Source organism: Haliotis rubra, unplaced genomic scaffold (genome assembly GCF_003918875.1).
Source record: "Haliotis rubra isolate DU_JTF1 unplaced genomic scaffold, ASM391887v1 Scf103, whole genome shotgun sequence".
Lineage (NCBI taxonomy): Eukaryota > Metazoa > Mollusca > Gastropoda > Lepetellida > Haliotidae > Haliotis > Haliotis rubra.
This window is the reverse complement of record NW_025764926.1, coordinates 1,835,793-1,853,326: the sequence shown is the minus strand read 5'-3', so window position 1 is coordinate 1,853,326 and position 17,534 is coordinate 1,835,793. Positions and strand designations below refer to the sequence as shown.

The 17,534-nt window shown below is 41.5% G+C and overlaps 2 protein-coding genes across 4 annotated transcripts in view; one reads left to right on the top strand and one right to left on the bottom strand.

The window, feature by feature from the left end:
• LOC124272335 overlaps nucleotides 1–17,534 on the top strand; it is a 65,096-nt gene that overhangs the window by 375 nt on the left and 47,187 nt on the right. The window contains exons 1-2 of one of the 3 annotated variants that reach the window (XM_046707525.1): nucleotides 119–249; nucleotides 418–704. In XM_046707525.1, the coding sequence (XP_046563481.1) occupies nucleotides 487–704 (218 nt within the window). In that variant the 5' untranslated portion in view covers nucleotides 119–249; nucleotides 418–486. Of the gene's footprint in view, nucleotides 1–118; nucleotides 250–400; nucleotides 705–17,534 lie in introns of those variants that run through there. The other 2 variants (XM_046707520.1, XM_046707512.1) reach the window with 2 other exon arrangements.
• Nucleotides 893–12,726, bottom strand: LOC124272324 (cell wall protein DAN4-like). The gene is made up of 5 exons (XM_046707501.1): nucleotides 12,334–12,726; nucleotides 7,804–7,942; nucleotides 3,824–4,234; nucleotides 1,314–1,462; nucleotides 893–1,114 (listed from the first exon to the last, which is right to left on the bottom strand). Exons 1-5 carry the CDS (start codon nucleotides 12,709–12,711, stop codon nucleotides 959–961), a joined length of 1,233 nt encoding a protein of 410 aa, XP_046563457.1. The 5' UTR covers nucleotides 12,712–12,726; the 3' UTR covers nucleotides 893–958.

Below are 17,534 nucleotides of genomic sequence, written 5' to 3'. Positions count from 1 at the left end.
ACAAATACATCTGTGTTCACTGTACATCACCAATACATCTGTGGTCACTATACATCACCAGTACATCTGTGTTCACTATACATCACCAGTACATCAGTGTTCACTATACATCACTAGTACATCTGTGTTCACTATACATCACCAGTACATCTGTGTTCACTATACATCACCAATACATCTGTGTTCACTATACATCACCAGTACATCTGTGTTCACTATACATCACCAGTACATCTGAGTTCACTATACATCAACACTATATTTGTGTTCACTGTACATCACCAATACATCTGTGTTCACTATACATCACTAGTACATCTGTGTTCACTATACATCACCAATACATCTGTGTTCACTATACATCACAAATACATCTGTGTTCACTATACATCACCAATACATCTGTGTTCACTATACATCACAAGTACATCTGTGTTCACTATACATCACCAATACATCTTTTTTCACTATACATCACCAGTACATATGTGTTCACTATACATCGCCAGTACATCTGTGTTCACTATACATCACCAGTACATCTGTGGTCACTATACATCACCAGTACATCTGTGGTCACTATACATCACCAGTACATCTGTGTTCACTATACATCACCAGTACATCTGTGTTCACTATACATCACCAATACAGCTATGTTCACTATACATCACCAATACATCTGTGTTCACTATACATCACCAGTACAGCTGTGTTCATATATACAGTCACCACTGTACATCACCAATACATGTGTGCTCAATATACATCACCAGTACATCTGTGTTCACTATACATCACCAGTACATCTGTGTTCACTGTACATCACCAATACATCTTTGCTCACTATACATCACCAGTACATTTATGCTCACTATACAACACTGCAACTGTTCGCTGCATATCATCCACACATCTGTGTTTACTGAGCAGATACAACATTAATCACTGGGGTATTTCAAGGTATGTACGGCGTCATGTCGTGTGTGTTACACTGATCACCAAGACAGAAACACAGGAAGTCATCACCCCCGACTTCCCGACACGATAGATCTGTAGAAGACGCACTGTCCCACAATGGATACTGCTCTGTGCATCCTCTGTGAACAGAGTTCTCTGGAACAAATAACATACTTCATATCGACAGCCATTACCCACGAGTGCAGTAAGTTGTAGTAGTATATGATTTGTGTATGAGCATATTTAATTACAACATATTCTATAAATCAACCATGTACAGTTTCTGTGGCAAACTTCATCACGAAAAGATGTATTAATAAACCTCTGACATTGTGACACATGCTCTGACACTCACCATCCGTATACCTGACAGCAGAGAAGCAGGCGGTCCCACATGGACACGACATGACTTCACCGCGGTCAGTACCAGCCATGGTGCCGTTTACTGGACATCGTACATTTCTGGAGGTACAGGAATGACACTGCCGGGATACACTACAGCCTACAAGGACAATGTAAATAACCAGGTAAGCAGGTGAGAAATAAAGTAAAAGTATGGAACTCCACGTCCATTTACAAACCACGTAGGCGCCAGACCAAGGAGAACCTTAAAGCTAAACAGTTCCCAAAATGAACGCTTACTTTCTTCAAATGGGGACATTTGTTCCTGAACGTGTAAAATTACATTTACAACTTGTGAGGTTGATGACAATTTATCAAAAATGAAAGTAATTTCATCAAAGGTTCATCTAAAAACATTTGAAATGCTGGACTTCCTCATTGATAAAATCTATGGTTTTTCATCGCGGGCACCAATGGTTTTTTTCTCGCTGGTGTGGTTCTTTACGCAAATGCACGAATAGGAATTTCTGCTCGGATCCTCTATGTCTATACAAGGTAATCTGGTATAGAAGCTGAACTTAAGTCTTGGGTATATTGACTTCATAGCGATTTGATACCATTCAATAATCGCCAAATAACACATTTCCCTCCCACTGATTTCCTCCTGAACTTGAAACAAAGGAGACAAACGAGACTCCCCCCACAAGGCTGTATGATAAGAGCGATGACTACAACTTTGAAAAAGTCAACTGTCCCTTTATGTCCAGCAGTATTCTACTAGTTCTAGCCTTTGGTGTCTTCATTTTACAACTTTTGGGGCAAAATCAATTATGTTCTTTCTACGAAGATTTCAAAAAGCGTTACAAAACTCTTGCTCAGAAGTGGTTTCATCAAGGTTACAAGATTCAAGGTGTAAGTAATGAGTTTATAAAATTGTTGAAAAAAGGCATAGGGGACAATTCCAAATTTGACGCATTTGTAATATATTTAGAATTGTACAATATATTCCCTTGTTTCTTCCGGTGAACAATTGACGTTCCTGTGCATGTGTTTGTGATGTGTACCACCACACTTGCAGTATACCCTCATCACTATTCGATATTTATTTATAAACAAATGCTTATGATATAATCATAAATGTACAATCGACTGCTCTAAGCAGAGATTCTTTCTTTGTGGACATGAAAAGTTCTTGTCGTTTTAAGGGGCGGCGGGGTGGCCTAGTGGTTAAAGCGTCCGCTCGTCACGCCGAAGACCCGGGTTCTATTCCCCGCATGGGCACAATGTGTGAAGCCCATTTCTGGTGTCCCCCGGCGTGATATTGCTGGAATATTGCTAAAATGCGGCGTAAAGCTCAACTCACTCACTGATGTTTCTATATTCCACACCTCACTATGGCTGTACATGTACCGCCACTCCCCAGTATATCCGTACTTCTATCGATACTTCCATACGTTCGTACGTCCATTCTACCTCCATTCTTTACAACTAATATGCTATTCTAAAAGCGGCGTAAAATACAACTTACTCCCTGACTTTCTGTGAGAGAGTCATTGTACTTTCCTGCTTAAAGTGATTTTGTGAAACTTGTTACGCCGAAGTAGGTATTTCCACTGAATTCACGTTTGAGCTCTCGCGAGATAGGACTTAATTCTAAGAGCACGTGAACTGGGTGTCACGCCGCTTTTCATAATATTCTAGCAATATCACGGCATTATTCTAGCAATATCACGGCAATATCCTAGCGATATCCCGGCAATATTCTAGCAATATCACGGCAACATCACGGCAATATTCTAGCAATATCACGGCATTATTCTAGCAATATCGCGGCAATATTCTAGCAATATCACGGCAACATCACAGCAATATTCTAGCAATATCACGGCATTATTCTAGCAATATCACGGCAATATTCTAGCGATATCAGGGCAATATTTTAAAAATATCACGGCAACATCACGGCAATATTCTAGCAACATCACGGTAATATTTTTGGCAATATCACGGCAACATCACGGCATTATTCTAGCAATATCACGGCAATATTCTAGCAATATCACGGCATTATTCTAGCAATATCACGGCAATATTCTAGCAATAGCACGGCAATATTCTAGCAATATCACGGCAACATCACGGCAATATTCTAGTGATCTCACGGCATTTTTCTAGCAATATCACGGCAATATTCTAGCAATATCACGGCAATATTCTAGCGATATCACGGAAATATTCTGGCAATATCACGGTAATATTCTAGCAATATCACGGCAATATTCTAGCAATATCACGGCAATATTCTTCCAATATCACGGCAATATTCTAGCAATATCACGGCAACATCACGGCAATATTCTAGCAATATCACGGCAATATTCTAGCAATATCACGGCAATATTCTAGCAATATCACGGCAACATCACGGTAATATTCTAGCAATATCGCAGCAATCTTCAAGCAATATCACAGCGATGAATTATTAAAGGAAAAAGCAAATGCTGTGAAATTATCAACATACTGTAGTTACCTGTAGTCGTGGGTGGAGTAGTCGTAGATGCAGCTGTAGATGGAGACGTTGAAGGACTTGTCGTCGAGCTTGTATTGGTACTTGGTGTATTGGCTGTAGTAGTTGGAGAGGTTGAAGAGGCGACAACGATGGTAGTCGTTGAAGGAGAAATAGAGGTGGTAGGTGTTGAAGGAGATAAAGAGGTGATAAAGGTAGGGGATGTTGAATTTAAGGTTGGGGTGGCTGCTATTGAAATGGAGGAAGGGGCTGTTGACGTTGAAGCGGAGGTAGAGGTGGTGGGTGTTGAACTTGAGAGAGAGACGATAGTCTTCGAAGCTGTGGGAGGAGTCGTAGGTGGTGCAGTGGAGACTGTCGTTGATGTTGTCTTCGTTGATGATGGTGGTGGGTTAGCCCCCGTTTGTTCTTCAGAATGAAAAACAAAAAAACGTGAAACCGTTTGTCTTAGGCTACTTGTTGCCGTTAGATGGACACGCATATCAGTACTGATCCGTACCTTCGTTAAGTTATCAAAGGAACACATTTTCTATCAAACTGGAAACTTGAGATCAATAACAGTTTAAACTGTTTGTTGATTTTAACATAATCTGGATTTAAATACAGCAAAGATATCCAAAGTCACAAGATTCAGTTGCACCCGAAACTGATGAGCCATTAAAGGTCATATACATGTACTTCAAGACACAGTTTGCCTCATTTTGTTCATATACTTAAATGTGACTGCCTAGAATTACTTATATCCTCACTTCCAAGTCAGTATGTACTGGTATTTAGTATAATCTAAACACAAGCCATGCGTGTTTCATCATTTCACGTATTTTCCATTAACAAAACGGCAGAAAATGCGAAGTATATATACTGAGAGAAACACATAAAGGACCAAAGGAAAATTCAAGCGTGTCTTTATTATTTTCCAGTTTTCATCACCACAGTGCCATTCGAAGCTGGTGATGAAAACTGGAAAATATTAAAGAACCACTAAACTTTGTTTTTTGTTACTCTTTTAACCATTACATATCAAAGATTTGTGGTTAGTCTTATGCGGAACACCAAATTTATTCTTTAAAAACTTGTGGTTAATTAATACCGAGCGATTAAAAGTGGCCAAAAAGTCGCCTGCTTCCCTCTCGCCCGCCAACGAAACCACAGACAGGTTACGTAACTCTGTCGCCAGAGCACTGCAGTGACGTCATATGAGGAACGATTTTCAGTTAGTTGTATAGAAAATGTGTAGCACGCTCATCATTTTGATGATTTCTCGACATCAACGACGACATGCCGAATCGTTGCTTTGTCGTCAATTGCTCCTAGGGGTCGGGCGATGGTGTCCCCATGCACAGATTTCCACAGGACCTCGCAGTTCGTGCTAAATGGGTTATGTTTGTGAGTGCGAAGCGAGCGTTGTGGAAGCCTGAAACGATATCTTACTTGTGTTCAGATCGCTTCACGGAAGTTAAAGAATCAAAACTAGTTACTAGTTGTAGTAAAATATGCATATGATTGATGACCATAAAGATTTTCTATGACACAACTTGTAACATAACGATTTCTTCCTCGGAAGTGAGGTTGTGGTCGAAGTAACAATAATATTGTGGGTAGTATTATTTGATTGACCCACCTCGCTGCCACGAGAAAATTGTTATGATATACGTTATGTCATGCAAAATCCTATTGGCCATCAATAAAATACATATTTACTACGACAGTAGAAAAGTAGTTTTGATTTTAGACCGGTGAAAACAAACCTAAATACCATTTATCCCTCAGACTGGCGGATGTTCCTGACAGGGCGCCGCCATTTTTAAAAATATAAAAATCTGTTAGAATTAATGAGATTATAGTTTGTTTTCACTGTTAGAAAATCAAGACTACTTTCTACTCGTTGTTAAATATGTATTGGAATCATAACCAAACGGATTTTGTATGACACAACTTATAACATAACGATTTCTTCCACGGAAGCGAGGTGGGGTCGAAGTCACAATACTGCGCGATAAATTTCTTGCTACAAACCCATAGTTAATGTCCACTCACCAGTATGTAGATACTAGTCAATGTGCGTCTTTATATTTGGTCTTATAATCCTAATTAGTTTATTACCACACTTGTATGCATTTTGAAACTAAATAAAAAGCAGACGATCTGCTGATACTTATAGTGAATTTATAACAGAACTGTAATATCTAGACATTGTATAGTTTGCCAATGTGAATCATAATTCGCACAATAATTCTAGTGCATGTTGTTGTCTGTCTCATTACACTTCACGGCGAAAACAATGATTCTGTTGAATGCTACGATAAATGAATAAAACAAATGCAAATATTAAAATTAAAACAGATTAAAGTTATGGGAACAATATCAGGCCATTACCTTGTTCGAGGAATGTATCCATCAATATCCACAAAACTGTTCCAAATGATGTGACTTTTAACAGTTTAATATACGAAAAAGTGATAAATCTTTTCAGGTATTGGTGTATAGTCTCATTGGTCACCCAAGATAGCACACCTGGCAACTAATTGCATAATGTCCGCCTTTCTTTAAAACAGTAATTTAGTTAGCCAATAATAGGCAATCAATCAATGTATTGCCGGTTAATCCTTTGAAAGAAGGACGTTGTTTTTACGCAGACACCGACACGACAGAGTGTATTCAGTATAGATTAGTAAATCGACATACATAAACACTACCTTTTGACAATTCCGCTGTGTAAGATAAAAGTAATTAATCAATCAGCGTGTTATCGGTTAATCCTTTGATACATGTTTATAATGTTGAATATTTACTCCAGACACAAGAAATGCCAAATGGGAACCTTTGTCGGGTAATCTAAGTGTGTTACCACTAATTATACCTGTTATAAATTCATTAACTGACCATCAAGTGAATGATGACAAATAACATGTGTAGGTTTATACCACCTAACACGGGTTACAACGAGGGAGTATTAATTGCTGTATTGCATGTGAAAACTTATGGGCCGACACTGTTTTGAGAATACAAACAGATTTTTACATGACATGATTAAATATCGAGGTAAAACAACACAGAAATGGGATCAATTTGGATCAGTCATTATACAAATAGGGCCTAACGACACCAATCGATTTTGGCAGAATCGTCTATGAAAACAAGTTGTAACTCGGAAACTAGGCAAAGCAGGAGACAAAATTAAATGACAGTAGATTGTGAGAACATATAACTTTCATTTTCCACAACAATTGTCACGATTTCAGGTTTATACAAGCCTGTAAACACGTTAATTTACCCCCTAAAATGTAGATGAATTCTGCATCTGCTCTCAAAGCTATTCCTCATATGACGTCACAGAGTCGCGCCGCTCTGATTGGTTGAAATTTCGTTCGCGGGTGAGAATTGTGCACTGTTGTCAAAAAGGTCGATTTAAGTCAATTAAAGGTCGAAATGAGTAGTTTTAATGACGGGGTTTCATTTATAACGATGCCAGTTAGTGATTTATGTATTTGTACCCCCTAGGGTTTATGTGACCTTTAAAGGAACGCTTGAATTTTCCTGTGATCCTTTACTTGTTTCTCTCAGTATATAACTACTGTCTGTTTTGCTTCATACAAACATAATCAACCTGGTCAGTCCTGACACAGATTGGTTTGTGTGCATTGGTTTGTTTGTTTGTTTGAGGGCCGTTTTGGGGTTGTTGTTTTTGTTTGTTTGTTTAACTTTGCACTCTGCAGTTTTCAAACTATATAGCGGTCTGTAAATAATCGAGTCTGGATCAGAAGATCAGGTGACTGACATCATGAGCATCGATCTACACAACTGGGATACGATAACATGGGTCAACCAAGTCAGCGAACCTGACCACCCGATCGCCTCTTCCAACAATAATGGGTTGTGAATTTCACATATGTGAAAACATTTTCTTTAAAAACTAAGACAATCAAAGTATGCTGTTTGAAACATCAAAACACGGAACTGAATGTCCATTGACCTACCTGATTTGCCGGTGACCAGAAGCGTGGTGGTGGCAGTCAAGGCGGACACTAGTACCAGGATGAATACGACTATGCCAGTTATCATCACCCGCTTGCGGGAACACCAGCCTGGAGTGACGCCAGAAGGGGGCGGTTGATTCTGTACATACAATAAACAAACATACAGTACATTGAGTGAGTAAGGTTTTACGCCGCATAAAGCAATATTCCAGTAATCTCACGGCGACCTTGAAAATTGTCGCTATGTCGCCTTGTCGCCTTTTTGATGAATAGAAAAATATTATTCAAAGCACGACAATGCAACACATGGCTAAAATTTCGCGTTGTCGCATTGTCGCATTTGGGTTAAATTTGCCACTTGTTGCGTGTGTTTGTGAAGGCGACAATGCGACCCCGAGACAATGTCCCTTCTTGGATTCCATAGAATGTGGTGATGAAAATCAGCCATAATACCATGCGCTCGCCCAAACACAATTATTTCCTGTTTCTAAGATGAAACAGTAAAACAGACCTGGGTCAAGATCCAGTAAACGTTCGCTACGACATTCGTAAACCTATGAGTGAGTGAGTTTAGTTTCTATTTCAGCAATATCACGGCGGGGACCCCAGAAATGAGCTTCACACATTGTGGGGAGTCGAAGCAAAGTGACAAGCTCGTAAACCTATGATAAACTATAGTTTCGACACACGAACCTTACGAACGCTTTGAGGATCGGGACCCTGCATTTTTAACACTATATCATTTGGAATATCAACCACGTACTAATTTGCATTACATGTTGTTTCCATCATCCAGGTGCAAGAGTTGATGATGATGAAGATAATGATGATTTAATACAAAGTACGCATGACAATGATTTCAAATGCTTTAAAGAACTGAAGTCTAAATGCAAATACCACATTTGACACATGTAGGCATTGACGCAATGAATCGACTAATTAGTGTTTGCAATATATGACGGTTTCATTTTCAAACGCATGCGCACAGGTGAGCAATAGTGACGGAACTTATATTTTAAGAAGTGGATATTTCTTTCCGTTTGGCATAGTTGATGGAAATGAGATCGTTATAAGAAATATGTTTTTAAAAGTTTCATAATGTGTTTTGCAAAAACTAAAAGTTTGAAAGTAACATGTAAATAACAGAAACACTAAACTGCACCTCAAAGCATAAATTGGAATGTTCACTTTCATGAATGATTTAACGCACGAGACACGTGCATCATATATCATTGGAAATGCATTTTAAAAGACCCAATAGAAGGTAAAAAGCAAGTTTGCCAAAGAAAATTAGAAATATTTTTTTCGTTTCGTTTCATTTTCATTTTATTATGCCACTGTCTGGTCACGCGCTGACATTGAGCTATTCGGATGAGGGAGAAAAAATATATACTACAAACAGCATTGCCGTAACAATACACCATAACATGAGTGGGCGAGTATGGTTTTACTCCGCTTTTAGCAATATTCCAGGAATATCACGGCGGGGAACAGAAGAAATTGTACCCTTGAGGGGAATCGAACCCGGGACTTCAGCGTGACGAGCGAACGATTTAACCACTAGGCTACTCAATAACAATGGCGCAGAAGAGGATAAGAGGCTTGGAACAGGGTGGTACTTCTGGATGAAGTCTATCAAACATAAGGCACTGTTTCCCCGCTGCTATAGGCCACACGAGAACTGAAAGTTTATTCTTGCCTCAGCTGGGAGCCAGTAAAAGGACTTAGAAAGGAGCAATATGATGCTTCGTTGAATCAACGTACAGTACATTGTTTGCAGCCCCACAATATATAATCATTATCAGTATGTCAGCTTGCTCGTTAACTTTGTGGTCGGTCGTAGGATAATAGCATTAAATAATTAAACTATCAATTGCAACTGAGCGCATCAGTGAACCACATAAGGTAAGGATATTACCGTCCGGCGATGTGCTTATCTAATACTTGCATTGTACCCGCGCAACACGGGTCTACACGTTGTCTGGAGCATCGAAACTACAATATGTAAAGCATCATGGAAATAGTGGTTTTGATTTACATACATCAACAAACCGCAAACAAGCTGAGTTTGTATTTGCACTTGAAGCCTCGTCACACCAAGAGACGTTATAAGACGTACTCGTTGTTACACTGTCTTGTAACCTGGGTACCTGATACGAACCTGGGTCAAACAATTACTTGTCAGCTTGGAGTCAGTTTACAGTGCCTGAATGACGGTTCTCAGAGGGTTGGCACTCTAACCCCGTCATTAGTCTGGCTGAAGGGGTCGTCGGTATGGGTACTACAGATGTGCACCATATGCAGGTACCCTAGCCTAAATCAGAATACAGAAATGTGCCCCAGCCAAAATCAGAATACAGAAACGTACCCTAGCCAGATTCAGAATACAGAACCGTACCCTAGCCAAAATCAGAATACAGAACCGTACCCTAGCCAAAATCAGAATACAGAAACGTACCCTAGCCAAAATCAGAATACAGAAACGTACCCTAGCCAGATTCAGAATACAGAACCGTACCCTAGCCAAAATCAGAATACAGAACCGTACCCTAGCCAAAATCAGAATACAGAAACGTACCCTAGCCAAAATCATAACACAGAAACGTACCCTAGCCAAAATCATAACACAGAAACGTGCCCTAGCCAAAATCATAACACAGAAACGTGCCCTAGCCAAAATCATAACACAGAAACGTGCCCTAGCCAAAATCATAACACAGAAACGTGCCCTAGCCAAAATCATAACACAGAAACGTACCCTAGCCAAAATCAGAAAACAGAAACTTACCCTAACCAGATTCAGAATTCAGAAACGTAACCTAGCCAGAATCAGAATATAGAAACGTACCCTAGACAAAATCAGAATTCAGAAACGTACCCTTGACAAAATCAGCATGCAGAAACGTGCCCTTGACAAAATCAGAATGCAGAAACGTGCCCTATGACGAGTCCATTCCGCACTGTGCGTTTTTCTTGATCGGAACTGTCATACTGTTGTATCAATTGCATTTGATTGCGTTATATAAGAAACGAGCATACTCGATTGCGAATATTTTGCCATGCAGTCAATCAGTTGAACGGGAACAACTACATACGGTTTCGGGTAGCGGAATATGGGCTCGTAGGGTACCGGGTAGATTTCTGTAATCTGTTTGATTAACATTTTAGAAGTTGATAGATAATAGAAAAGTATAATACTTATGGATAACAACTTCTTTATTTGTTGTGATGCGACGTTTCGGTTTAGCTTCTTATACCATTGTCACTCTTGCTTGACAACGGTATAAGAAGCTATACCGAAACGTCGCATCATAACAAATAAAGAAGTTGTTATCGATAAAGTATTATACTTTTCTGTAGTTTGATTAGGGTACATTCCTGTATTCAGAAATGTACTGGAGTACATATCTGTAGCACCTGTATCTGAAGTACAACGACCCCTTCAGCATACGTCTGGAATAGAACAGGTACACAGACTCAAGCACAAGCACAAGCACAAACACAAGCACAAACACAAGCACGCCGGTGAACACGCACACGAACGCGCGGCTAAGCCTCGGTTTCGAACATTCCGATTGATGGTCACAATTAAGTCACGTCCATCAATCCACACAATTGTTGTGCCTAATAAAACAAAATTTAATCCCAGAAGTCGACTGCTCCATGTTCCTAGTTTCCACTTGGAAAAGAGAGTTACAGACTTGCCTAAACTAACAACGCCAGGTAGATTTAATCATGTAATAAATAGTCATCTAATCAGAACCAGTTTGGAAAATCTGGTCAATGTTAGGAATCATTGAACCATTCTAACAGCACGTTGTAGATTGTGAAAGTATATGCCATAGGAGTGTTCTAGTCTGTCATGCAGACCCTGAAACAAATATACCCAATGCATCCCATGCAAGTCTAGATTACTGCAGTTTGACTGACTGACTGAGTTTGGTTTTACGCCGCTTTTAGCAATATTCCAGCAACATCACGGCGGGGGACACCAGAAATGGGCTTCACATATTGTGCCCATGTGGGCATTCGAACCCGGGTCTTCGGCGTGACGAGCCAACGCTTTAACCACTAGGCTACCCCACCGCCCCTACTGCAGTTGAGGAAAATGAAGAAAGTACCTAAGCTCATTTTCCTTAAAAGTTTATGATGATATTTATTTATGAATAGTTTTTTCTGTAAAATATGAAATACACAATGCCATTTTAGAAAGTGGTCAAATGTAACATATGTTATATTTGGCATTACACTTTCTCAGTAAAGTACAGATTCTAGTACTTTTAGGGGGGTTGAGTCCCATCCGGCATTTTGTGGAAGCCGCGGTGGCTGAGCGGTCTAGGCGTCTGACTTTGTGTGCTGGCGATTAGGTGCCTGACTCTGAGGGTGTGGGTTCGAATCCCGGATGGGACTCAATCCAAAAGAAGTACTAGAATCTGTACTTTACTGAGAAAGAGTAATCCCTAATATAACCTATGTTTCTGTAAAATATGTTCAATTCAGAGACTAAATGTTATTCAACAGTGTTCCTACCGTAGGGAATATCTGACTCCAGGCGGCATAGGGTGCCACAGACTGATTGCTGGCCATGTCGCCTTCAGATTCTGTAGATGGGGAGACGGTGTATCCCCTGTTATCCTCACCGCTGTACGATGTACCGTTTGGAACCACCGAACTGAGATCTTTGGTCCTGGGTAGCGTCCCAACTGAACCAATCGTATCATAGGGATCCTCGGTCCTTTCATCACCGCCATTGTTCGGACTGACCACATCTGGCAAAGCACGGTCAGTGGGATTTAACTGAACCGCGTGGCAATAAGTTTCGGAATCACGACCGGAGCCGCAATCAGCTCGCTCTCTGATTGAAGATGTACGCAGTTCAACTGCCCCTTCGAATGACTCGGGTCTCATGGTGTTGTCACAGAACGTACACGGCAATGCTTGTGATTTTCACATTTCCAGAATGTACCATGAGTCTCTGATAGTTCCACTTACACAAACACAACCCTGTGACATGGAGTGTCTATTTCCATATGTAGACACTTGTAATGACTTCCTGGTCCATAGATAACAACCGGCAAAACATACACCCTGTTAAGTGTTGTCAGCAATGGCTGTTGTCATTCAACACTTAATTCCGGCTGTAATTCAATTGTTCATCGACCCATGGACAAACACAGTATCACAACAAAGGAAAACGTATAACAGCATTGCGGGGTATGTTACCGCACCCTGAACATCAAGCAATGTTTATGTTTCAAATGACTCCAACGAGCTGTGAAAAAAGCACACAATGCCTTCGAAAGTTAGACAACGTGGACACAGAACAAAATACTTCATTCGAACTCGGCTTTGGATTTCGAGTGTGAGACACACCCTCCCTTCCCCCGTTCTTGAAATCGTGCGGGAATTTCCAGACCCACTTTTGAACAAGGACGTAACTTGAAGGCAATTGTAATCATATATCGTGTTACTTAATTTGGTATTCAGACAAGGCTTTGCCTGTTCACGGGGTCGTGAACTGTCTTCTTAGATATCACTGCCTTCTCACAGATCAACATGAGCGACTAAGATGGTTGAGAGACTCCATTTCACTCTGATGTATTCAGGATGTTTATGGGCGAATAAGAAATTGTATAGGAAATTGTGTAGTGTACTCAGGCGTGCATGTTGTAAAAGTGCTCTTTGAAAACGACCTGATAGATTTATTACCGTATGGCGTAAGAGACGAAAAACCTTTTCAAGGGTGCGGAGTCGATCTACTCACTGTCTTCGGGTGATATGTTAAATATTTATTGAGTGAGTTTAGCTTTACGCCGCACTTGGCAATATTCCAGCTATATGGCGTCGCTCTGTAAATAATCGAGTCTGGACCAGACAATCCAGTGATCAACAGCATGATCATCGATCTACGCAATTGGGATACGATGACATGTGTCAATCAAGTCAGCGAGCCTGACCACCCGATCCGGTTAGTCGCCTCTTACGACGAGCATGGGTTACTGAAGATCAATTCTAACTCGGATCCTCACGGGTCAAATATTTATTGACTTGGACAACAGTTCGAATGCTGCCAGTCCCTCAGAATTAATCCAGGTCCTTCCTGAATAAGGGTAAAAACTAGAAACATTAGCAGAAATTTGATGTCATGCGCTTCATAATGGCTATCCCAGCGCTGGAATATGGTAAGTCAGTATGGTTTTACGCCGCATTTAGCAATATTCCAGTAATATCAGGACGGGGGACATAAGGAATGGGCTCCACACATTGTACCCCATGTGGGGAATCGAAACCAGGTTTTTGGCGTGATGGGAGAGCGCTTTAACCACTAGGCTTCTTCAGAGGAGTAAGCATGTGAGTGTAAGTACAATAAAAGTGATAAGAGTACAGGTATATGGACTATTGTATTGGGAACATTGAGGACCGCCCTTACTTGAATATGACACGGCGTTGTGCAGTGTTGTGAACTCTCTCCATAAGTTGGTTAGTTGGTTGTTTCACGCCGCACTCAGCAATATTCCAGCTATATGGCGGCGCTCTGTAAATAATCTAGTCTGGACCAGACAATCCAGTGATCAACAGCATGAGCATCGATCTGCGCAGTTAGGAACCGATGACATGTGTCAACCAAGTCAGCGAGCCTGACCACCCGATCCCGTTAGTTGCCTCTTACGACAAGCATTGGTTACTGAAGACCAATATTCTAAAACGGACCTTCACGGGTCCTTTACGCAAATGAATAGGATTTTCTATACTAGGCACATAAAGAAGCTGTGCATACAAAAAAATTAAAATCTAAATTTATCAAACCTGTGTGGACACATAAGGATTCAAACTCAGAGATTAGTGACATGTATCCAACATGCATGCACGTGCCACGTTCCGTGACGTCAGTGGGTTCGTCCTTGAGACGTGCAATACGTTGTTGCACGTGCTTTCCGGGAAAGAGAAACAGAGCAAATGAATGCCACACAATACTGTCACTTTGGAAAGCTCAACCCCTGCCCTTCCGATCGTTAAAAAAATTAAACGGCTATTGAAACGCATAGCATGCCAAGGCTCACGTCTGCACAACGTCATGAGGCCATTGGGGTGGTCCGTGGGGGAATGTCTCAACGACAAGTGGCTGCACATTTCCACTGCCACCGGAACACCATTTCTGCACTGGTGAGACGCTACCAGAACACAAATGACGTCATCGATCGGCCACGTTCTGGACATCCAAGTGTAACAACGCCAAAACAGGACATATGGATAAGGGTGACCCATCTTCGCCACAGGTTTCAGACTGCAGTGATGACTGCCCGAACCATCCCAGGACTTCGCCGTATCCACCCCAACACAGTTCGACAACGTTTACGTCATCACGGGATCAGACCACGACGTCCCGCCATACGGCATATCCTGACACAACGTCATCGACAAGCTCGCCGAATGTGGTGCCGAAATCATGTCCGCAGACCCTTGTTTTGGTGGAGAAATGTTGTTTTACAGATGAGTCCAGGTTTAACATTTCCCATAGTGATGGACGTCAACGTGCCTATAGACGCGTGGGAGAACGTTATGCACAGGCCTGTGTCTTGGAGAGGAATCGCTTTGGTGTTGGTTCCGTGATGATTTGGGGTGGAATAACAGCACGCCAAAGAACTCCTTTGGTGATTGTTCAGGGCAACTTAACTGGTGTGGGCTACAGTGATCAGATTCTTCGACCTGTAGCAATTCCTTTTCTGCAACGTCATGGTCCTGGGTTAACATTCCAACAGGACAATGCCCGCCCTCATACGGCAAGGGTTGCTATGGATTTCTTGCAACACCACAACGTTGACTTACTGCCTTGCCTGCAAATTCACCGGATCTCTCCCCGATAGAGCATGTTTGGGACGAGATGGATCGACGTCTACGCCGTCTTCCTCATCCGCCAGATAACGTCCTTGACCTTGCAACAGAACTTGAGAGAATCTGGCGTGACATCCCACAAGCCTTCCTTGCACGTTTGATAGGCTCTATGCTTCGTCGATGCACTGCTGTTCTCAATGCCGATGGTGGACATACCCGTTATTGAGCTTGTGACATGGTCGTTTGACCCCTGTCCCGCTTGTGGACTCGTGACGTCATTGTGATTGACTTTTCAATTGAAATTCTCCCGACTTGTTATGGTCTCATGATCCCTCCATTAAAGTTTATATGTACCTTTGACATTGTCATCGTACTTATCAACTGGGATAATATTTTGACAATGCACAGTTTCTTTATGTGGCTAGTATATATGGCGGCGGTCTGTAAATAATCGAGTCTAGGCCAGACAATCCAGTGATCAACAGCATGAGCATCAATCTACGCAACTGGGATATTAGGACGTGTGTCATCCAAGTCAGCGAGCCTGACCACCTGATCCCGTTAGTCCGCTCCTTAAGTGTTAAAACTGGTCGCCTTATTCAAGGTAATACGATGTCGCGCTTGTGTGGATTACAATACAACCAAACAGGATTCCGCCTTGGTATTTATACTGCTCAACATTTGCTAAGGATATGTATGTATACTGCTCAACATTAGCTAAGGAAAGCTCGTTTAACTAGAGATGACTACTTTTGTCCATGTATTTTGTTGTGTCGTTCTCATGCCTGAAATTACCTTAAATGCATGCACTTTATTCGCTATCCAAAACTAGCCCTGCCACGTTAAAAATGCTCTTTCAGATGAGTGAGCTGGGTTTTTTATAGCTACTGATGTTTCCACCGTGCCCGTTCCTATGCTTACCATCTCACCATCTATTGTTTTCTTTTTATTTGTTTGTTTGTTTATTTATTTATCTATTTAACCTCTCGTAACACCAATAAAACATTCATTTAAACTAGTGTGCATACGTATGAAAGTAACTAAGGACGGATACGGCCACTGTGCGAGAGGAACAGACCAGAGTTATCCTGTTTGGGAGCATTATCATCTGTGGAGCATCACGAGTACCACGAGTACCACGAGTGTAATGTTGATATACCCAGAACATAATCACGGCAAATCTGGGATTCGAACACAGGAACATATATAGGCTTCGAGAGGCACGCTTAAGTGAGGTAAAGCGATTTTAGCTATATTCCAACAACATCACAGCGGGGGACACCAGAAATGGGTTTCACATTGTGTACCCATGTGGGGAATTTTGAATTCGGGTGTTCGGCCTGACGAGAGGCCGCTGTAAGGTTATCCCATCGCCTCTAACAGATCAGGAAGTTTATTAGTCTGAAAGAATGCCAACGCCACAGCCATCCTTATGCAACCTGTCTTCAATTGTCTCCCTAATATAAACACGGATGTCCTGCTCTCCTGGCAGAAGCTGATTCACTACACATCAGCGCTGGTGTAACATACCCTGAACACTAGGTAATGCGGTTTTGTCACGGGTGAATAACGCTTTTCGGGTCCTGTTTCACTTTGTTATCACTGCTTTGCGACTACCGTAAGTATGTGTTAAACTGTGAGAGTTACGACAGTTGTAGCATTGACATCGCTGTATGAAACGTCCCGTGAAGATCCGGGTTAGAACAGGGCCCCGTTCCTCAAAGCGATCGTAGCGCTACGACAGTCGTAAGTCTATGTTAAAGTATGGGAGTTACGATCACCTTAGCGCTACGATGGCTTTGAAGAACGGGGCCCTGGTTTTCATCAACCCATGCTTTTCGTAAGGCTTGGTTGGCACATGTCATCGTATCCCAATTGCGTAGATCGATGCTCATGCT

Bases quoted from the DNA above. Each gene is read 5' to 3' on its own strand.
- LOC124272324 (XM_046707501.1), bottom strand. From the start codon at position 12,711: ATGAGACCCGAGTCATTCGAAGGGGCAGTTGAACTGCGTACATCTTCA. The intron at 7,943-12,333 runs GTAGGAACACTG...TTGTATGTACAG, and splicing joins GGAGTCAGATATTCCCTACG to AATCAACCGCCCCCTTCTGG. The intron at 4,235-7,803 runs GTAGGTCAATGG...TTCATTCTGAAG, and splicing joins TCTGGTCACCGGCAAATCAG to AACAAACGGGGGCTAACCCA.